General features: G+C 44.9%; 1 protein-coding gene across 2 annotated transcripts in view; it reads right to left on the bottom strand.

Moving 5' to 3' along the window:
• Positions 1–23,719, bottom strand: part of CFAP74 (cilia and flagella associated protein 74) — a 978,701-nt gene that overhangs the window by 198,823 nt on the left and 756,159 nt on the right. For both annotated transcript variants that reach the window (XM_069241006.1, XM_069241005.1), the window contains exon 36: positions 20,690–20,844. In XM_069241006.1, the coding sequence (XP_069097107.1) occupies positions 20,690–20,844 (155 nt within the window). The remainder of the gene's footprint in view (positions 1–20,689; positions 20,845–23,719) is intronic.

The raw sequence follows: 23,719 nt of genomic DNA, 5'->3' as shown, positions 1-23,719 counted from the left end.
AAGGTGAAGAGTCTGAACGTCTATATGCAGCTGTTGCCGCCAGATGCACCTTTATGGATGAGTGGGCCAGGCAAGATTGCACTAAATGTAATAAGTAAGGCAATAATTGTTCCGGTAGTGAGGACAGTGGATCAATTTGTCGCTGGTGGCACCAGAAATAAAACCTTCGCCACTTGCAAGAATAAGCCTTATTAGTGCTATCTGCTCTAGCTCTGGACAAAATGTCCCTACATTCCTGTGGGATATTCAGATGTGCGAACTCCCTGTGTTCAGGAGCCATGCTGACAATCGCATCGACTGAGGATCCAGATGCGATATTTGCACTTTGTTCATCGTCAGCAAGTGTAGAGATGGTTTGAGCGGAATGTGAGGCTTCATTGATAGAAGAAGCAGCTCTGCGAACCAGTGTTGGCGAGGCCAGTAAGGAGCAATCAATATCAGGGTGCACGGCTCTGTCTTCATTTTTGTGAGGACTTTTGGGATCAGTGAAATTGGAGGAAAGGCGTAAGCAAAGATGCCTGACCAAGCTAAGGAAAACGCATTCCCCCAAGATCCCTTTTGGGGATGCCAGCTTGCGAAGTACCGGCATTTGGCGTTCCATTTGCTGGCGAACAGGTCGATTTTGGGTGTTCCCCACTGGGAAAAGATGTAGTCCACTGCGGACTGGTCTAGCTCCCATTCGTGGCAGCTCGATCTTTGTCTGCTGAGTGAGTCCGCTATCTTGTTCTCTATGCCCGGCAGATGCACTGCTGTGAGTCTGACGCCTTGCTGCAAGGCCCAAATCCAAATCGTTTGGGCTTCCTTGGAAAGGGTGAGAGACCTCGTGCCTCCTTGTTTGTTGAGGTAATACATCGTAGTGGTGTTGTCTGTTCTACGTCTGACCCCGCTATCTTCGGAAGAAAAGCCTGCAGAGCGAGATAAACTGCTCTGAGTTCCAGCAGGTTAAGGTGCATTGCCCTCAACTCTAGTGGCCACTTGCCACTTATTTGAAGATCTTGCAAAACAGCTCCCCAGCTGTCCAGAGAGGCGTCGGTCGTGATAGTCCACGGAGCTGGACGATGTAGGAAGGAAAGGCCCACAGACAAATGATGCTCTTGAGACCACCATGTCAGAGCTTTGACCATTGTTGGGGTTATGTTTATCCGATCTTCGAAACTTCCTGAAACCTGGAGCCATTGAAGATTGAGTTGCTCCTGTAGCGGTCGCATTTTCAGTCTGCAGAGGGTAACTAGAGGTAAGCATGAGAACATCATGCCCAACAGGGATTTGAAAAGGCGAACTGAAACTGAGTTTTTTCCCTGTATTGACTTTGCTAGAGTCAGTAACTTCTGTTGTCTCTCTACTGTGGGGCACGCCATGGTGGATTGAGTGTCCAGGTTTGCCCCTAAAAAGGTGATGCTGCGTGATGGTAGAGGTTTGGAGTTCTCCCAGTTGATGGTGAAGCCTAGACTGTTGAGTAAGGAAACGCACCTTTTTGTTGATCTGCACGCTCCTGCGTAGGTGTTTGCTTTTATCAGCCAATCGTCGAGGTATGAAAATATCTGGTGTTTTCTCCTCCTGAGGAAAGCTGCGATTGGCGCTAGACATTTGGTTAATATCCTGGGAGCTGACTTTAGGCCAAAAGGAAGGGCACAAAATTTAAAATGGCCTCCGAGAACCATGAGTCTCAGGTACTGTCTGTGGGCAAGGTTGATGGGAATGTGGAAATATGCGTCCTTTAGGTCTAGTGTAGACATGAAATCTCCCTGGTTCAGTCGCAGAAGGACATCCTGTAGGTTTACCATGTGGAACGACAGTTTTTTTAAAGTAGATGTCTAATTCCCTTAGGTCGAGGATTGGTCTCCAGTTTTTCCACTTCTTGCGAATGAGAAGGAACCTGGAATAAAACCCCCTTCCTCGCTGTGACCGAGGTACTTTCTCTATATCTCCTTTGAGGAGCATCTTGCTGATCTCCCTCTTGATTTGTTCTGGATACCTTGATGGAATGTTGCAAGGAGGATTGGACGGAGGTATTTGAATAAATTCCAGAGTGTGGCCCTGTTTCACTAATTGGAGGACCCACTTGTCTGATGTGATGACTTGCCATTGCTCGAGAAACAGGGATATGTTTCCTCCTAGAACCAGTGGAGGAGGGTTGGATGTAGCCGGCGCCTTGGATGTATCAGGCTCTACGAGCCGAGTCTTTAGCAGGGCAAGTTGAGAGTCCCCTAGTGCCAGATCTACCATAAGCTGCTTGTGGTGGTTGCCTTTGTGGGTAGTATTGACGAAACTGCTGGGAGGAAGAAGGATAGGCTGAATATCTATATTGCTGATAGCCTCCTCTATATGTTAAGCCTGAACTGAAACACGACAAGAAGAGTCCTGGTAGGGCCTCAGTGGTGGAGAACTGGGGCCCAGCAGGAGCTGAGAAATCAGAAAACTAACAAACTCCAGGAAGAAAATAAGTTACTTACCTGTAACTGTAGTTCTCCAGTATTGGAATCTTTCATAGATTCACATGCGTGAATCATTCCCCGTCGTCGAGATGGGAGTATAAATTACACAAGTAGTGTTAAAATATATTAACAAAAAAGGCTCTAGGCCTCTTCACTTTAACAGTCTATCAGAGTCATTTTAGGAAAAGGCACAAACTTGAGTATCCACCAATCAGGTGACACCACCCTCTAGAATCCTCCTGAGAGAAGCTCCAGCACCTCAGATTTTCCAAGCACAAGTGCGTTAAAGAGATGAAAAAGAGAGAAAGGAAAAAGGAAGGTGAAAATGAGCCTCTCTGGGGACGTGGGTGGGTCGCATGTGAATCTATGAAAGATTCCAATACTGGAGAACTACAGTTACAGGTAAGTGACTTATTTTCTTACTCCAGTATTGGAAATTTCATAGATTCACATGCTTGAATCAGAGTAGAGAGCAGTACTTATGCACACTATACCATTGTAACCATGTATGATACAAAACACACACATATATAAAACATATGTATATACATCCATATAAATCTATATATAAATATATATATATAAATATATATATATATATATATATATATATATATATATATATATATATATATATATATATAAATATCAAGGAATACTTCAAAGAAAATATGGTATGTCAATACTATCGTTAATTATCTCCACTTTTCTCTATGTTACACTAATTTTTTTATTTTATTTTTTACAAATTATAACTCTCTATCTGTACATAAAAGACATAAACAATGTGCATACCTGTTCTAGGATGCAGGGATGAAAAAGATGGCTCACCTTTTCCTGAAGAGATTCCTGAGGACTGCTTGACCCACTGCTACCTCTCCTTGAGATAGAGATTCCAAGCAGTAGTGCCTTGTTAATGTATGACAGCTCTTCCTTGTTGCTGCTCTACAAATGTCTTGCAGGGAAACCCCCGCGAACAGCCCTGCTGACGAAGAGACTGCCCTCGTAGAATGAGCATGGACAGATGGATGTAGAGGTTTACCCGCTGCTGGATGGCAGAATCGAATGGCTGAGGCGATCCATCTGGATATACTCTGCTTAGAGAGTGGTTGGCCTTGTCTAGGTGTACTGTATGCTGTATGCTACGAACAGTTGATTAGAGCGTCGAAAGGACTTATTTCTGTCCAAGTAGAATTGAACACATCTCTTAACGTCTAAGGAGTGTAATGCTCTCTCCGCCGCAGTAGAAGGATGAGGAAAAAAAGATTTAAATACTAAGGGCTCGTTGATGTGGAAGTCTGAAGGAACCTTCGGGATGAAATGCGGATTAGTTCGCAGCAGTAGCCTGTCTCGTTTAAACTGTAAGAACGGCTCTTGAATAGAGAGGGCCTGCACTTCGCTGACACGTCTGGCTGATGTGAGAGCCACCAATAAAGCAACCTTCCACGAAAGAAATTTGAGAGTAGCACGATGAATCGGCTGAAACGGATGCTTCATCAGCTGTGCTAAAACAATATTCAGGTTCCACGAAGGAGGAAGTGGTCTAAATGGAGGAAAAACCCTTAAAAGTCCTTTAAAAAAACGTTTCATTAGACAAGAGGAATAGAGCGAGGGTGAAGCATCTGAGCGTCTGTATGCTGCTATTGCTGCCAGATGTGATTTATTAGTGCTATCCGCTCTAGCTCTGGACAAGATGTCCCTACACTCCTGTGGGATATTCATATGCGAACTCCCTTTTCCCAGGAGCCATGCTGACAATCGCATCGACTGAGGATCCGGGTGCCATACTTGTCCTTTGTTCATTGTTAGCAATTGTGGAAACGGTTTCAGCGTAATGTGAGGCCTGATTGATAGAAGAAGAAGCTCTGCAAACCAGTGTTGGCACGGCCAATACGGAGCTATCAATATCAGAGTGCATGGCTCTGCCTTCATCTTTGTGAGGACTCTTGGGATTAATGGAATTGGAGGAAAGGCGTAAGCAAAGATGTCTGACCAGACTATCGAAAACGCATTTCCCTAAGATCCCTTTTGGTGATGTCAGCTTGCAAAGTACTGGCATTTGCCGTAACCTTTGTTGGCAAACAGGTCTATTGTCTGTTCTTATTACTACGTGCGATCCAGATATTTTCGGGAGAAAAGACTGCAAAGCGAGGTACACTGCTTAGAGCTCTAGCCAATTGATATGCATCGCTGTCAATTGCGGTGGCCACTTACCACTTACTTAAAGATCCTGTAGCACGGCTTCCCAACCCTCCAGATATGCGCCCGTAGTGATGGTCCACGGAGCCGGATGATGTAGGAACGAAAGGCCTATGGACAGATGATGTCCTTGAGACCACGTCAGTGCTTTGGCTATTGCTTGGGTTATGTGTATTCTATCTTCGAAGCTTCCCAAAACCTGGAGCCATTGACAATTTAGTTGCTCCTGTAACGGGCGCATCTTTAGTTGGAAGAGAGGAACCAGAGGTATGCATGATGACATCATGCCCAACAGTGACTTGAACAGGCAGACAGAAACACAGCTTCTTTTCTGTATTGAGTTTGTTAGTGTCAGTAACCTTTGTTGCCTGTCTACTGTGGGACACGCCATTTTGGTAGATTGCGTGTCCAGGTTTGCCCCTAAAAAGGTGATACTGCGTGCTGGCAGAGGTTTGGACTTCTCCCAGTTGATGGTTAGGCCTAGATTGGTTAGTAAGGAAACGCACCTTCTTGTTTATCTGCGTGCTCCTGCGTAAGTACTTGCTTTTATCAGCCAATCGTCTAGTTATGGAAAAATTGGGTGTTTCCTCCTCCTGAGGAAGGCTGCGATTGGCGCTAGACATTTGGTTAATATCCTGGGAGCTGAATTCAGGCCGAAGGGATGGACACGAAATTGAAAATAGCTGCCGCCTACTGTGAATCTCAGGTATTGTCTGTGGGCAGGGTGGATGGGAATGTGGAAATATGCGTCTTTTAGGTCTAGTGTAGACATTAAATCTCCCTGGTTGAGGCGCAGGAGGACATCTTGTAAGCTGATCATGCAGAACAATTGCTTTTTTAAGTAGATGTTCAGTTCCCGTAAATTGAGGATCGGCCTCCAATCTTTCCCGTTTTGCGAATGAGGAAGAACCTGGAATAAAACCCTCTTCCTTGCTGTGATCGAGGTACCTTTTCTATAGCTTTTTTGAGGAACATCTTGTTGATCTGCTGTTTCTTGAGTTATTGTGGGTATCTAGAAGGAGTCCTGCGGGGAGGGTTGGAGGGAGGCATTTGGGTAAATTCTAGAGTGTGGCTCTGTTTCACTAACTGGAGGACCTACTTGTCTGATGTGATGACTTGCCATTGTTTGAGGAGAGGGATATCCTTCCACCTAGAACCAAAGGAGGAGAGTTGGGTGTAGCCGTCGCCTCGGATGCATCAGGCTCTACGAGACGAGTCTTTAGCAGGGCTAGTTGAACGTCCCCTATCGCCAGATCTACCATAAGCTGCTTGCGGCGGCTGCCTTGGGGGTAGTATTGACAGTACTGTTGAGAAGAGGAAGGATAGGTGGAATATCTATACTGCTGATATCCTCCTCTATATGAAGGTTGGCCACGTCCTCTAGCTCGAAAGGAAGGCTTTCGAAATTGGAGAGTACCTAATGACCTTGCCGTATCTGTGTCAGACTTAATAGATTGTAAAGCCTCGTCGATATGTGTGCCGAATAACGCCTGGCCATCAAAAGGTAAGTCCAAAATCTTATTCTGCACCTCAAGCTGGAATGAAGTAGCCTTTAGCCAACCTTGTCTTCTAAGAACAGCTACCCCTGCGAGCTGTCGAAATGCAGTCGTGGCTATGTCCATTCACAGTCAATGAGTTCCGCTGACGTGCGCTGACCCTCTTGCAATGTCTTGTTTGCCTCCGATTTTGCATCCTCCGGCAACTGGCTAATATGTGGGGCGATGTCTGCCCATAGCTGCCTACCAAACCTAGCTAACACCGCTAGTGAGTTAGCAGCTCTTACCACTGGGCTAGCCATAGAGGAAAACCTCTTTCCGATGTTATCTAATCGTCTACCCTCTCTGTCTGGGGGTGCGGAAATCGGGGAAGACGGATTTTTGGACTTCCTCTGTGCCGCCTGAGCCACCACTGATTCCGGATGAGGATGTCCAGTTAGACATGCTGGTGCATCGTCCGGTGCCTTGTACTTCTTGTCTAAACGAGGCAGTACTGCTGTGACAGTAGCAGGATTGTGCATGACTTTTAGGCCTTCCTCCCATAAATAGCTAACCAGCGGAAGAGAGCGCACAGATTTTTGAAACTGCTCTTTAAAATCGTAGAGAAAACAGTCTGTTTGTTTAGATGGCATTGGCCAAGCGAAACTCTTAGCTGCTCTTTCTAGGAGATTGTGAAATCCTCCAATGTCATCTGGTGGGGACTCCACCTTTGATTGAGAAGGAGGAGGAGGAGCTGGGATGATGTATTCATCCCACTCGGAATGAGTTTCCAGGAGCTCCCCTTCTTTGTGATCCCCTTCTGACATGTCCATATCCTGAGGCAGCATCATATCCGGAGTAGCCACGTTTGTGAGAGGTAAAGAAACTGGTCTCTGATGTGGCGTGGTAACCCCAGAGATGGGCGATGTAGGAGGTTGCTCCCCTTGAGAAGGAAAACGCCTGTTGTAATCAGCTAACATTGCTCTAAGGTCAGACAATAAGGAGGATGGAATGTATGCCCCCTGTTGATATTGTTGGTCTTCTCCATAAAATTGAGGGTCATAGGATTCATCCAACTCATCCTCTTCTTGATACTTGACATTCAATTGTGATGGACTATGGGCTGCTTCGAATGGCCCCTCGTCATCAGAGTCTTCATCTCCCTCTAACAGATGCACAGGAATAAGGGAGGTCACCCTACTAGGTGACGTATGCTTTGGGGTCAGTTTCTCATGAGTTTTCTGATGTTTTTCTCTCGTCGACAAAGTTGTGGATGGCGCATACATGGACTTCGTCGTCGGCGGTGTCGTAGATGCTGAACGCATGGAGATCTTGATGGATGACAGCCTCACCGATGAGTCTACCGTCGACGATGTCGTCATTGGAGCTGTCGTCGACGGTGGAAATGTTGAAGTTGTCGCTGGCGTTGGAAAAGCACTCACCGACGGTCTCGTCGACGATGAATCTGTCGTCGACTGTGTCTTTTTGGTAGAGGTAGAGGATGATCTCTTGAAAGGCACAGATGGCGGGACAGAGGAGGATTATTTATGCCTCTCTGAACTGCTGGCATGACCTCTCTCCCCTTTCCTGGAAGGTTTTTGAGGTGAAGTAGATGGGCTGCGGCCCTTGTAAGACCCTGAAGCAGTCTTTTTGTGGGCTTTTCTTGAGTGTTGGGAGGGAGATCTTGTGTCTGATCTCGCCCTCTTTGATGACTTTTTAAATATTGAAGAGTCATCACTATCAGAGTCAGAAACTGGATTCTCTCTGTATTTAAGTTTTGGCAGCCATATCAATATTCTGCCTTCCCTATCTTTAAGAGTCTTAGAGGAAAAAGTACGACAAACCTTACAGTCCTTGGCTGAATGGTCTGGACAGAGGCAGTATATACAATCCTGGTGAGGGTCTTCAGAATGTAGTCTTTTTCTTGCCACAAGTTTTGCAATTTCTGAATAAACCCTTCTTCTCCTTATCAGACATGTTGAAGATGTTTTCCCAATCAGGTCAGAGACGTTTTTCTCAGAGAAAAATATGATGAATCTAGTTCAAAAGGTGTGAAGAAAGAGCAGAGCTCTGAGGAGACTCCCTAGCACGACGTGTGGTAGAAAATCTGAGGTGCTGGAGCTTCTCTCAGGAGGGTTCTAGAGGGTGGTGTCACCTGATTGATACTTAAGTTTGGTCCTTTTCCTAAAATGACTCTGAGTCATTTAAAGTGAAGAGGCCTATGGCCTTTTTTGTTAATATATTTTAACACTACTTGTGTAATTTATACCGGGGGCTCCCAGCTCGATTACGGGGAATGATTTAAGCATGTGAATCTATGAAAGTTCCAATACTGGAGTAAGAGTGAGGTCCCTTGTTCGGGAACAAAGAAAATGTGATCTTAACTGTTATAGCCAACATCATGCAAACGACTGTTGCACATATGAACGTATCTGTGCTTTTGAAGTGGACCAACAGACGTCAACAGAACGCAACAACTCTGTTAGATTCTGGAGCTACAGGCAACTTCAGGAACTAAACTTACTCTCGAGAACTCAGCAAACCCTGTAAAAAAGGAGCTCTCTAGAACCTGTAAAAGTGGTGGATGGTACCGCCTTGATGTCAGGGCAGGTGAGGTTCCATAATTAAGTGATTAACATGAAGTTCAGTAAGGATTATTATGAAGGAATGGTTTCTTACCTGTAACTCCAGTTCTCTCGTAGGGGTATTTCCATGATAGTCATAAGCACTGAATAGTTCAGCGCGCCTGCGGGGACCCCGGAGCACTGTTGTGTAGTATATTCTTAAGTGCAATCATCAGCTCCTTGACAAAAAAGGTCTGTGAAAAACACTTAAGAATAACAATGTGCAGCCTATGTGAACAACTACACAGACCAAATTGTTAGAAGAAAAAACAGTTGTAGTGTAAATTCACGTTTAAACCTCTATTTATTCTATAAATACATAAATAAATACATTCTCATATTTTATTTACACCTCTCATGAGAATAAAACAATGTAGGGCAGTGTAGCCCATAGGCTGCCATTATACAGAATGAAAATAGAGCTGTGCCTTTAAGAAAGTAAAGTCTTCCTGTTTCCCATCATGCACAGCAAAAGGCAGTTGCCTCAGTTCTTTTTTGGAGGCTATTAACCTGACATGAAGAAAAACAAAACATTTGTTGGAGTACCAACCTCCATAATATTCATGTTCTATGTCAACTCCACCGGGGAGGAGGGAGGGTTGCTTATGACTATCATGGAAATACCCCTACGAGAGAACTGGAGTTACAGGTAAGAAACCATTCCTTCTCTCGTAGGGGATTTCCATGTATAGTCATAAGCACTGAATAGAGTAGCAAGCCCATCCCCATAACCGCGGTGGAGTAGATATAAGAATACTGAGAAAAACATGAATCATGCAAACAAATTCTTGAGCAAAGCCTGCCCAACCTGAGCATCTGCCCTAGCGTCTGTATCAAGGCAGTAATGCTTAGTAAAGGTATGGACCGACCTCCAAGTGGCAGCCTTGCATATTTCTGCCAAAGGGACATTTCTCATCAAGGCTACAGTAGCTGCTTTCCCTCTGGTAGAGTGGGCTTTTGGCCTACCACCAAGGGATTTGTTTGCTAACTGATAACATAACATTATACATGAAACAATCCACCTGGATAACGATTGTTTAGATGTGCCCAAACCTGTTCTGATTGGGTCATAGTTAATAAAAAGCTGTTGTGATTTTCGAAAGCTTTTTGTCCTGTCCAGGTAAAATTTCAAGACTCTCTTTACATCCAGAGAGTGCAGAGTTCTCTCAGCAGGGGTAGCTGGATTCTGAAAGAAAGTCGGTAATGAAATTGTTTGGTTCACATGGAAGTCGGAGACTACCTTAGGTAAAAATTTTGGATGAGTTCTCATTACCACTTTCGCAGAATGAAAAACCGTGTAGGGTTCCTGAGCGCAAAGGGCCTGGATTTCGCTGACCCTACGCGCTGAAGTGATTGCCACCAGAAAAGCAGCTTTCCATGTGAGATGCTGCAGCGATGCCTTATGTATCGGCTCGAATGGCGGCAGCATCAGACGTGATAAGACAACGTTCAGTTCCCATGGAGGAGAAGGCTTTCTAATGGGAGGAAAAACCTTCTTTAAACCTTCTAGGAAATCCTTAATAATCGGAATCCGAAAAAAGGAAGTTTGTGAAGGACTCTTTCTGTATGCCGTTATCGCCGCCAAGTGAACTTTTATTGACGACAGTTGTAAGCCCGATTTTGCCAAACTTAACAAGTATGGCAGGATAGATTGTTCCCCACAGGAAACCGGGTCAATGTTGTTGTGTAAACACCAAATGCAGAATCTCTTCCACTTGCTTGCATAGGCTGATCGTGTGGAAGGGCGCTTTGCTTCCTTCAGAATTTCCATACAGTCCTGAGGTAGGTTCAAGTGTCCATATTGCACTAGCTCAGGAGCCATGCTGCCAAACTCAACGATGAGGGGTTGGGATGAGATATCTGCCCTCTGAACTTCGTGAGAAGGTCCGGACGATATGGTAGCCTGATGTGTGGTTTGAGTGACCGGTGAAGAAGGTCTGGGAACCACCACTGGCGTGGCCACTCCGGAGCAATTAGGATCATTTTGGTCTGAACATTGGACAGCTTCTGGAGGACCGCCGGAATCAGGGGAAGCGGTGGAAAGGCGTAAAGAAATGCTCCTGACCAGCTTATCCACAGGGCATTCCCCAGTGTCCCTGGATGGTAATATCTGGAGGCGAAGTTTTGGCATTTTTTGTTTTCTGGGGTTGCGAATAGGTCTGTAGAGGGGGTACCCCAGAGTGCGAAAATGGAATGAACGACGTCGTCGTGTAGTACCCATTCGTGGTTCTCGTCCATTACCCGACTGAGGGCATCCGCTTGAACATTCTGGATGCCAGGCAGGTGAGTTGCCACTAGTGACAGGTTCCTGGCTAGAAACCAATGCCAGATTGTCTGAGCCTCTCTGGATAAAATTCTGGACCTGGTGCCTCCTTGTTTGTTCACGTAGTACATAGTGGCCACGTTGTCTGTCTGGAGAAGGAGAGTTTCCGTTCTCAGAGAGGGAAGGAAGGCTTTGAGCGCAAGGTGGACTGCGCGAAGTTCCAGCAGGTTGATGTGATAGAGACTCTCTCTCTGTGACCACTCACCTTGGACTCGAAGATGTTCCATGTGCGCCCCCCATCCGATCAGTGACGCATCTGTTACGATGGTTTGAGATGGAGGCCGTTGTTGGAACGGAATCCCCACCAAGAGATTGCTGGGTAAACACCACCACTTGAGGGATTGTAGGGTGTGAGGAGAAAGAAGGACTTTGTTCTCCCAATCGTCCCTCAGTTGACACCACTGATCCTCCAGATTTTCCTGCAATGGTCTCATATGGAGGCGAGCATTGGGAACCAGATGGATACAAGACGCCATCGAGCCCAGTAGAGAAGCTATTATTCTTGCAGTGGCTTGAGGTCTTTCCTGCAGTTGTTTGCACTTCTGGAGAATCGATAACCGTCGTTCCTCCGAAGGAAACACCTTTCCTAGCCTGGTATCTACAATGGCCCCTAAGTAATGCAACCTCTGAACAGGTGTTGCTGTAGATTTCAGGAGATTGACTTGAAGACCAAGTTTTTGCAGCAGTTGTAGAGTCCATTCGAAATGTTGCTGTGTCTCGAGACAACTGGAGGCCTTTATGAGCCAATCGTCTAGATAGGGGTAGACGAATATTCGCTGTTTCCTCAAGTGGGCGGCTACTACCGCCATGCATTTGGAAAAAGTTCTTGGCGCTGATTTTAGGCCGAAAGGTAGAACTGCAAATTGGTAATGGCGTTTTCCGACGGTGAACCTTAGGAATTTTCGATGTTTCTTGGTTACTGGGATATGAAAGTAAGCGTCGCAAAGATCTATCGCACATAGCCAGTCGCCCTGACGTAGATGTGGATAAATTTGGTGTAAGGCTAACATCCTGAATTTTTCTTTGCGAATCCATTTGTTTGCTGTCCTCAGATCTAAGATGGGACGAAACTCTTGTTTGTCTTTTTTCGGTACAAGGAAATATCTCGAATAAATCCCCTTCCCTTGTTGGCTGATGGGAACGGGTTCTATGGCTCTTTTTTGCAATAGGATATTGACCTCTAACTGTAGAGCTTCGAGATGGCGGTTGGCTGTTTTGGGTGGAACAGATGGTGGAGAACTGGTGAATCTGAGAGCGTAACCATGTCTCACAATATTCAATACCCAGGCGTCTGTTGTGATGCGTAGCCACTCGTCCAGATGATTTGAGATACTTCCCCCTACCGGAGTGGATAACGGAGGAGGGGGAAGCAAAGATTCAGGGCTTAGACGTGGGAGCCTGTCGAGTTGCCTGAGTTTGAGGTGTTGAACGACCCCTTGTCGACCTTCGCTGAGTAGAGAAACCCCTTTGATACTGCTGTTGTTGCTGCTGCTGGGGGCGCGAAGACATCCAGTGTGGCGACTGATACCGGTGGGTGAAAAGTCGTCGTTGATATGGCCGGAAAACCTTTCTTTGCTCTTTCGGTCTTTCCATGCCTACCGCTTTCAAGGTATCTAGTTCAGCTTTCATTCTAGCCATCTCGTCATCGGCATGAGAACCGAACAAGGTGGAGCCCGAGAAAGGCAGGTTTTGTATTCTCTGCTGCGCTTCAGGTTTGAGTGATGTAAGTCTCAACCATGCATGCCTTCTGAGCGCTATCCCGTGTGCATAATTGTGTGCGGATAGCACCGAAGAGTCAGCTGCAGCACTTATAATTTGGTTAGACACCATGGCTCCCTCGCCCACGACCTCCAGGAAATCTTCCCTTTTATCCTTAGGAAGATGTTCCGCAAACTGCATTAAAGAGTCCCAGAGGGCACGGTCGTACCGCCCTAATAACGCAGTAGCGCTGGCTGCCTTCATCGTGACGGCTGCAGTAGAGCATACTTTTCGCCCTGCAGCATCTATCTTTCTGCTCTCTTTATCTGGAGGCGAAGAAGAAGATGGTGAGGTTGAATGCAGTTTCTTTGCCGCTACTATGACCACCGAATCAGGAACTGGGTCCGACCTCAAGAATAGAGGATCTTGTTCTGGTGGACGATATTTTTTAATAAGTCTGGAAGGAGCAGACTTTGTTGCGGCCGGTGCAAGGAAAATATCCATTGCTGGTTCAAGGAGACCTGGAACCAGTGGAAGCAAAGGTCTGGAAGATGTCCTGTGATGCAAGGTCTCGAAGATCACTGACGTCGATGGGGCAGGTACCGCCAGCGGGATGTTCAGCTTGGTTGCCCCTCGTACTAAGACCTCCTGGAACGTATTCACATCATCTAAGGGGGACACTCTCGGGGACGGTGAGTCCGATAGGGTTGGAGAGTAGTCCCGTGTAGACGAAGAAGAACGCCTGTGATGTGAATGCTGAGATCTCTGTGAGTCATGACGGTGCCGAGAGGAAGAAGAGCGTCTAGAGGAATGTCCCGAACGTCTTACAGACCGCGTTGGAGTCCTCAAAACAGACTCTGAAGGCGGAGCCGGAAGAGGTGCCGTAGGTGTTACCGGCGTCTGTGGCAATGGTGATTGTCGAGGAGAGAGTTGTGGAGACGCTGGAAGGAGGATGAGTGAAGCCGAGGATTCTGAGGTTGTATAAACCCTCCTAGGTCTTTTTGATTGTCTCGACGTCGACACACTCCTCGACGTCGAAGTACGGTGACGGCGAGTGCCCTTCGCCGTCGATTCTTCTCGCCGTTGAGAATCTCTCGACGACGACCCTCGACGTCGCCGTGATGACGGTGAACGTCTACGACGTCGATCAGCCCTCGACGTTGATCGATCTCGCCGTTTCGACGGCGAACCGGATTCAGATCTCCTCGACGTGGAACGTCCTCGCCGTGTCGACGGTGACCCAGATCTCGACGGCGAAAGTCCACGCCGTCTCGACGGCGAAATCGTCGTCGACGGCGAGCGATGTCTCTTTCTCGCCGGCGAACCACTCCTCGACGGCGAGCATGTTGGCGCCGTTCCTTGCCTCGACGTCGACGCCCTCGACGTCGTCGGAGACCTGTGCCGTTTTTGAGCCGGTCTGGTCGGAGTTATAGAGGAACCAGTGTGAGCCCTGGTAGAAGACTGACCTTCTCCTCGCTCTGTGGTAGAATGACCACTTTTCACCCTGTCCTCTTTCGCCTGGAGTCGGATCTTCTCCCTGTCACGAAGGGTCCTTCTGGAGAAGGTTTTGCAGATGTCACACGACTCCGGTTTGTGGCTGGATGGAAGACAAATTATGCAGACCCGATGTGGATCTGTTTTGGCCTTTTTTCTGCCACAAGAAGGACATTTGTCAAACAGTGAAGGCATTTCTGAAGTAGAAAAAACTCAAAATTCTGTCAGAATCTAACAGAAAAAAGCAGAAAATTATCACTCAATGTTAAAAACGTCGAGTGAAAATGAAATTCAAAAGATTTTAAATGAATTTCTGTCACAAAGGATTTTGTGAGGTAGAGCTCAATGCTTCAGGGTCCTGTCAGAAAGGAGCCGGAAAAAAGAACTGAGGCAACTGCCTTTTGCTGTGCATGATGGGAAACAGGAAGACTTTACTTTCTTAAAGGCACAGCTCTATTTTCATTCTGTATAATGGCAGCCTATGGGCTACACTGCCCTACATTGTTTTATTCTCATGAGAGGTGTAAATAAAATATGAGAATGTATTTATTTATGTATTTATAGAATAAATAGAGGTTTAAACGTGAATTTACACTACAACTGTTTTTTCTTCTAACAATTTGGTCTGTGTAGTTGTTCACATAGGCTGCACATTGTTATTCTTAAGTGTTTTTCACAGACCTTTTTTCTCAAGGAGCTGATGATTGCACTTAAGAATATACTACACAACAGTGCTCCGGGGTCCCCGCAGGCGCGCGGAACTATTCAGTGCTTATGACTATACATGGAAATCCCCTACGAGAGAACCCATTCAGCTTAATCCTATTGATGCTCCACATTTTCAGTTGACCCTGGGGATATCTTGGCTTCCCTTACATGACTCTAATGTACACTGGGCTGCTCTTTCTGTATCTATGGATTTGTCTGTCAAGGAGATTGCACGACACAGCATACCTTTTGACTACAAGCGTCAGAAAATCCAGCAAAATATCCCACCCACAGTAGCTCGGAATCTCAGGTTTGCTGTACAGTAACACTGCCTACCGATTATACATCCTTATCGAGCGGTACTGACAAATATAAGGCCAGTCAACTCCCCCCTAACAGAGAGTATGACTGCCGGATGACCTGGTGTGGCTATTCCATCCAGCTGTATTTCCGCCCTAACAGAACCAGAAATGCAACATCTGCATGAATACATCAAGAACCTCCACTCTGGGTTCATATGCCCCTCTTGCTTGCCTGTCTCATCTCCTCTTTTCTTCATACCCAAGACGGAAGGAGACATGCGGTATTTCATAGATTATAGGGCCATCAAGAGGGTGACTATTAAGAATCGTTACCCATTACCCCTCATCCCGGTGTTGTTGGACCAGCTCAAAGGTGCTATAATCTTCACAAAATTGGACCTGAGAGGGGCATATCACTTTCTACGGGCAAGAAAGGGGAATGAGTGGAAAACTACTTTCAGGACAAAATTTGGGCTATTTGAGTACCAGGTGATGCCTTTTGGGGTGTGTAATGCTCCTACAGCTTTCCAATCCTTTATAGATGAGGTACTACGTGGGTATGTAGATACATTCTGCATTGTCTACACAGACAACATTCTCATCTATTCACCTACTCCACAGGAACACACAACGCATGTTAAAGAAGTACTGGAGAGATTGAAAACACACAATTTATATGCTAAACTAGAAAAGTGCCAGATCCATGCATCTGAAATCGAAATATTTGGCTATATCATCAATTCAGGAGGACTACAAATGCACAATTGAAAAGTAACCACCATCACTCAGTGGAGATCCCTTACAAACATCAAATCATTACACAGCTTCTTGGGGTTTGCTAACTTCTACAGAAAATTCATGAAGGACTTCTCTTGTGTCATCCAACCAAAGAGACCCTTACTGAGAAAAGGCACTCACTTTGTGTGGACGAAAGAAACTGAATAAACATTCCAGGAACTCAATGAAAGGTTTAACAGGGCTACCGTTTTAAGACACCGTGATGTACACTTGCCATTCGTGTTGGAAACTGATGCCTCTCAGTATGCACTAGCAGGACTTCTTCTCAATGTAATCCAGAGACATGGCAGCTGCGCCCCGATGCATACTACTGCAAGAAACTAACCTCCTGTGAAGTGAACTAGAATATTACTGATAAAGAATGGTTAGTCATCAAGCAGGCTTGTGAAGAGTGGAGGCACTACTTGATGGGAGCATGGCATACTATAGAAATCTATACAGACCACCGTAATTTACTATTTTTGAAGATGGCTAGAGCTCTCACACCTAGACAACTCCGATGGTCCCTGTTTTTCTCAGATTACGATTTTGTGATCAAATATTGTGCTGGACCACAAATCGGGAAAGTGAATGCCTTATCCCAATTAGACTGTCCCAGAGAAGACCTCATACCTTTTACAGGTGAAATTTCCTTGATTTTATTCAACACTGCTTTCATGAGTACGAAGTGGCCTCGGTGATGTCGGGCAATTTTTCATAGTCCCTTCAAACACAAACCCAGAATATTGACTGTCTATCATGGGTGAAAGAAGAACCAGAAAGCAGGTCCCAGAAAGATATTCTATTGTATTATAAAGAAGCCTAATATGTGCCTTGTACTGACTTGCTAAGACATTAAACATGCATTTACGTGAAACTCACTTATCACCAATTCGTAATCAGGCAGGAAGTACTGCATTTGAATGAATCACAAAAAGCAACAATCATAATTTCAAACCTAGAGACAGTTTAAAAATCTGTCTGGCATATATCCAAAATGTAAATTACAACTTGTACCTGAACTTGTCTTGTAGGCCCAAGTAATACCTTTATTACCAAAACAAAAAAAACACACAGAATATATTGGTGGCAAAACTAAGAAAGTGAAATACTGCACCATAAGTGACAAAACATCCAAATTTAATAATTGGGATCTCTGTTTTAGACACAGTCATTGGTGTATTGGTACACGAAGAAAGACAGCCACAGCTGATAGCTAGACAGGTAGATCCACAGGGGGATTACCCTTGTGGGATAAACAATATCAGGATCTGTCTTTTAAAATGTCAAAGGCGTTTCGACCCCACCAAGGATACAAGGGTCTCATCAGGACACAGGGTGACCTTGGGGATGGTTGTCTAAAGTGAAGGCTGGGAATGGGAAAAGTAATTCCAAAATGAACCGCCACATTCAACTGGGATTGCGATCCCCAGTGTTACTTGTGAGGCAGTTAATCATGAAGATAAGGAGGTACTCACAGGACGCCATATTTGGGCTGGATGAGTACTTAACTTTATCATAGGCTAAATCTTCTGGACTCCCAAGCCTACAGCTGTTGTCCACTTTTTACCTGTCCTGTGAGTACCTCCTTTTCTTCTCTGTGGGGTGTGCCAGCTAGTGTGTTTCCAGCCAGCTCCTGTGGATACATTCCAAGCCCGTCAGTCCGGAGCAACGCTCTGTAAGTGACAAGCACTCCGGAAGGGGGGCACTTATCCTTCTACTCTAATTTTTCCCTTTGGCATTCCATGACATTTGTGTTTGTAATACCCATGGCAACTTTCAAAGTATTGGTGGTGGGAGGATTATGACATGTGGTAAGCAGGAGGAAGGAACTGGTTCATTATAATTGCATCTTTCGTCTAACCTACCTGCAGGTTGCACACACCTTGGGTGCCCTTTCAAGACACGCTGACGACCATTTCCTCAGGTGAAGACTCAGCCACAAAGGTTTTTTTATTTGCAACTCTTCTTCAATATTTTATCCACTCCCCTTTTCCCCTGTGTATTCACCTTGGGGTGGCAGTTCTTATTTGTCTCCCGTGGAGAATACAAAGTGAAGTGGTCAGAGGACTGTCATCTCTCCATTGCTCCTGCTGACTGGAATACTCAGGTCAGTGGTTATGCTTTCACAGATCTGACATTTGATGCCTTGTCCTCGGTAATGGCAAGTGTTCTGATTCTAATCTTGTGTTAAGTATATTGTGCTGAGGCCCCTGGTCATGCTAACCTCCCCGACTGTGACACCCCAGGCCCTAGTAACAGGTCGCTAGCCCCTTTAGAAGTGGAGCTGCTGTATTTGTCCCAAGCAAAATTGATCCAAAAGACAAGCAGGGTTTTTGCTCCCTTGCAAAGTTGATCCAAGTATTCCAAGCAATCGCACAGACAGAATATGTGTTTATAGTAAAGACAGATACATGCTGTATGGCGTTAAAACTAGCCTTACTTTCATGCCCTTAACATTAATGCTAAAAACATGGATTGATTTACGAATAATGAATATTAAAACATTAAGGTAATGCATGTCAGCGATTTTGTTCCTTTTTTATTTCATGGTTTTCTTAATCTTGCATTCCCCAAGAGTGTTAGCTATTTCATCATGTTATGTGTCTATATTTTTTCATCCATTTATTACTCTTGTATAGTACATACTTTGAGTCACGCCAGGTGTTTATAAGGGGCTTTGATTGAGAGCTCTGAGGCTGATGCTGAAGGCAAACCAAAGTGCCTGTTGGTGGGTTGGCCTCTGCAGAGCACCCAAGACAATGGTCATGTATCCCAGTTGCAACGGAAAGTCTGTGTAAATGTATGTGGACGGTATACACACAGTTGTCAACATTTTTACCAGGCAAACCTAAGAGAAAATAAAGTGCTTAAATGTGAGTGAGTGCAGTGTATGTTGGGAGAAGGTGAAGTAAGGGAGATGCGAGGAAGTCAATTACGGGGAGAGTGAAAAAGAGGGTGCTTAAGAGGTAGGAGACGAAGTTGAAGATGAGCAGATGGACGAGATGTGCTGAGAAAAACAGCATACATATCTAACATAAAGAACACATAACTGAAGGCCAATAAGCTTCCACAGGGCTCAATAATTTAATTCACAGTCGCACAATTTCAGAATTGAAAGATTTCCAATGTTAATTATTTATAACAAATCATTGCTGTTCCTCATTGATCTTAAACACCTAACAACCTCTGACAAAGCAAATTGTACTGGCAGGTTTTAGCTGAATGTCAATTGTAGTGTTGTATATCTGAATGCAATGCCGTCTCATCGAGAAACCAAAATACTGGTCGGGAGGCACACTATGGGAATCACAGAAATTTATTTTAGGTTCTCAGAGAGTCTCCACTTTTTTCATCCTACTTAAAAACCTGTCTACACATATTTCTATGTGACGGATTGCAGCCAGCATCTGTGGGTGCTTCCTGAAGCTTGGTTAGAGCATTTTCTTCCAAAGTCGATGCCATGTGCAGTGCAAGACACTAGGCAAGCACACATTTTAAGGGCCTGAAACTGCTATTGCTGCACTGTACAATTTGCACATTACAGTAACGGTTGAACATATGAATGCAGTAAGATATGTGGCCGTTTTTAATGAGTTTATTTATAAACCTTGCATTCTTACTAAATTCATTTGCTTTGAAACACACAATTTGCTAATCTTTTTTCAATTTTTATTTCCAGGAGGAGGACTTCCCCTGGAACCCTTGTTTACCCATTAAGCTTGCTTGCTACATTAAAGTCATATCCACCTTTTACGCCCCACCACTATCAAATGTCACTAGCTGCCACTGGCAGCTACCAATTTTTTTGTGTGTGAATCTTTGTATAAAACATTCTACAACACTAATCCCGATTGCCAATGCTTGTTTTAATTCATGTATTGGAAAAAAAGAGTGAGATTTCACATAATATCTGAGCAGAACTTGCTTTTGATTTTACGTGTGCAACAAAAGTTTTTGATATGGACTAGACGACTCTGTAAAATGTAAAAACTTAGCAAACAAGTGGCTCCATGTCATCAATAACACTTTCAGTGACTTCTAGCATGTTACCCAAAAGCCACTTTGCCTCATAGGGTATTGAGCCCATAATGACAGAGTTAAAAGCAAAACTACGAGTCCCACCATGCAGCATTCTATTTTCTGAAAGGTCAGGACTTGTTCCATGAAATCATATGTCATTGCACCACTTGGCAGACCTGTGAAATGCAAAATAAAATGTAAATTCTGACTTTTATCATGTATTCAACAACCCAGTGGGTAACAGGGCGGAAATCCCTTTTCAAATTGCAATGTTCACATCTAACTGCTACTCGACAAACATTAACACTCCTTAGAAAAAAAAAATGTGGTAAAATAGTTGAATGTGTATAAAAAATATACTAAGTAAAAAAATACATCAATGTGCAGAGACCCATCTTCGTTAGCCCAGCCTTGTTATTTAAGTGGAGCACCGGCAGCACACCTGTGATGTGCCCTGCCTTAAACACTTGTTCTGCTCTGCGAGGGCCGCCAGGGCCTGCACCAGGTAACGAGCACATTAAATCACTTTCAAGGACAAGAAAACTAAAGAGGCTATGTGGCGGTATATGACGAAATAAATCAAAGGCACAGTACACGTCTGGCGAACAAGCTGAGGATATCATAGTCTTACCTTGCTAACGAGCTCAACAAGGAGGCAGTCTGAATAGTACAAGCTTTCGTGGTCTGGGCTAAAAGTGACAGTCAATTCTTGGCTTTTCCCTGGATCAATGGCTCCCTCTATTGGAGTCACGCTGAATACACTTAAACCACTATAATTCTGAGTACCTGTGGAATGAAGAATAGTTCATTGGTCATTCAACATTGACACACTAAACTGAAAGGTGAACCATAATGAAGATAAGTGGTGAAGCCTATACACGTTTGAAAATAAGGAGAGTAAAATGACGATCTTAGTACAGGTTTCTGTCCTGTTTGGGAATAAAAAAGTTGAGCAGCAGTTGAGTAGCATAAACATGACATCCTCTATCTCGCGTTATTAACCATTACGCTGGCTATTGCATCAAATGTGGAGCTCAGAAGAAAATAAGTTACTTACCTGTAACTGTAGTTCTCCAGTATTGGAATCTTTCATAGATTCACATGCTTGAATCATTCCCCGTCGTCGAGATGGGAGCCCCAGGTACATCAAAACAGCTATACATACAGGCTACTGCAAAGAAAAAAGGCCTAAGGCCTTCACTTTAGTAGCCTATCCTCATCATTATGAGCAAAAGGTCCGAAGCAAGGCCAAGCCAATCAGGCTTCCCCTTCCTCTAGAACCGTCCTGAGAGGAGCTCCCTTCCCTCAGATTTTCTCAAGCACCAGTATAAGAGTATCTGAAGAAGACAGGAGAAGGTGAGCTTCCCAGGGGAGGAGGGAAGGTTGCATGTGAATCTATGAAAGATTCCAATACTGGAGAACTACAGTTACAGGTAAGTAACTTATTTTCTTACTCCAGTATTGGAACTTTCATAGATTCACATGCTTGAATCAGAATAGCAAGCAGTAATGAAGCACATTGTATAACATTAATCCATATGTATAGTTATTGATACATGTATACACAAATGTATATATATATATAAAATATATATATAAAACTATATCTATACACCTTGGAACATATATATATCAGCAAAATCTTAAAGGAAAAGATTACGTAAGAAAGAATAGCATATTAGGTAAACAATAAGTAAGATAATAGGACGTTACCTTAAGCAGGCAAAACTATGAATATGAGAGCCGTAAAGGAAGAAACAAACGTATGCAATGTGCGCAAATTAGACTGGGCTGGCGGGAAAAAAGGAATAAAGAACTTACAATAGCTCACCGTTACTGGAAAAGATGTCGCAACACCGCTTGTCCTACCGCCATATCTCCTTGCTGAGTTTCCTCCAAACAGTAATGTCTTGCGAAAGTATGCACAGACTTCCATGTGGCTGCTCCGCAGATGTCCTGAATGGGCACTCCTGCAAAAAGTGCCATGGATGCAGCCATTCTTCTTGTAGAATGTGCACGAGGTGGATTCTGCAAAGGCTTTCCTGCAGCTGTATGACAATAGTTAATAGCAGAGGCTATCCACCTCGCAATTCGTTGTTTAGATAAAGCTTGTCCCTTACGCGGAGCACTGAAAACCACAAAAAGCTGGTTATATTGTCTAAACTGTTTAGTTCTGTCCAGGTAAAACTTCAGGCACCTCTGAACATCTAAAGAATGTAGATCCTGCTCTGCTGGCGTTGATGGATTAGGAAAGTATGTTTTCAGTATCACTGGTTGATTTATATGAAAATCGGACTGGACCTTAGGTATGAATTTTGGATTTGTTTGCAAAATTACTCTATCCCTTTTGATTCGCAAGAAAGGATCCTGGATAGTGAATACCTGTATTTCGCCTACTCTTCTAGCTGAGGTGAGAGCGAGCAGAAGAGAGACTTTCCAGGATAGGAACTTTATATTTGCCTTGTGGATTGGCTCAAACTGTGGTTTCATTAATTGAGACAAGACCAAATTAAGGTGCCATGAAGGAGGTGGAGGCCGCACCGGAGGGAAGGACCTGAATAGACCCTTAAGAAACAGTTTTATGACTCTCACTGACCAAAGAGGAGGCTCGTTCTTCGTATGCCTAGAACGGGAAATTGCTGCCAGGTGAACCTTAATCGAAGAAATCGCCAAACCTGATCTGGCTAGGAGCAGAAGATAAAGTAGTATCTGCTGCGGTGATGAAGAAAAGGGATGCACCTGAACCTGAGACTCTCTTCCACTTTAGATGATAACATTTGTTGGTACTCTCAGCTACAGCTCTGGCAAGAATGGCCCTGCAATCCAATGGTATATCTAGATGCGCAAACTCATGGTGTTCAGGAGCCAGGGTGCCAAGTGAAGTGAAGCCGGATCCGGGTGGAGAACTTGGCCCTCATTCATCGTAGGCAGGGAGGGCATAACTGGTAGAGGGATGCTGCGGCTCTGCAAGAGGTGAAGGAGTTCCGTATACCAAAACTGACGAGGCCATGCCGGAGCAATCAGAATGAGCTTGCAGCGTTCGATCTTGATCGTCGCCAGAACTCTTGGAATCAGGGGAATGGGAGGAAAAGCTAAGGCATAAATTCCTGACCATGCCATGGAAAACGCATTCCCCCAAGCGCCCCGATGTGGATCCCGACTTGCGAAGAAATGGCATTTTGCATTCTGCGGGGTGGCGAAGAGATCCAGGTTCGGTTTCCCCCATCGGGCGAAGACCTGATTCAAGACTCCCTGGTCCAATTCCCACTCGTGGCTGGACGACCGTGATCTGCTCAGAGAATCCGCAATGATGTTCTGTATGCCTGGGACATATTCCGCTCGAAGGTTTACTTTGTGGCTGATAGACCATTCCCAAATGCGCAGAGATTCTCTCGATAAGAGCAGAGACCTGGTTCCTCCCTGCTTGTTGATGTAATGCATTGTTATTGTGTTGTTCGCCCGGATGAGAACCGAGGAACCTCTTATTTTTGGAAGAAAAGCGCAAAGCGCTAGTCGAACAGCCTTCAATTCGAGGTAATTGATGAGAAAGACTTTCTGATGTCGCTTCCATTTGCCTCTTACTTGCAGGTGCTGGAGGAAAGCACCCCATCCTTTGAGAGAAGCGTCTGTAGTTATCACCCAAGGTGCTTGTTGGGGAAGA

Source organism: Pleurodeles waltl, chromosome 6 (genome assembly GCF_031143425.1).
Source record: "Pleurodeles waltl isolate 20211129_DDA chromosome 6, aPleWal1.hap1.20221129, whole genome shotgun sequence".
Classification (NCBI taxonomy): Eukaryota; Metazoa; Chordata; class Amphibia; order Caudata; family Salamandridae; genus Pleurodeles; species Pleurodeles waltl.
Note: the sequence above shows the minus strand (reverse complement) of the source record. Positions and strands in the feature narration are given on the sequence as shown.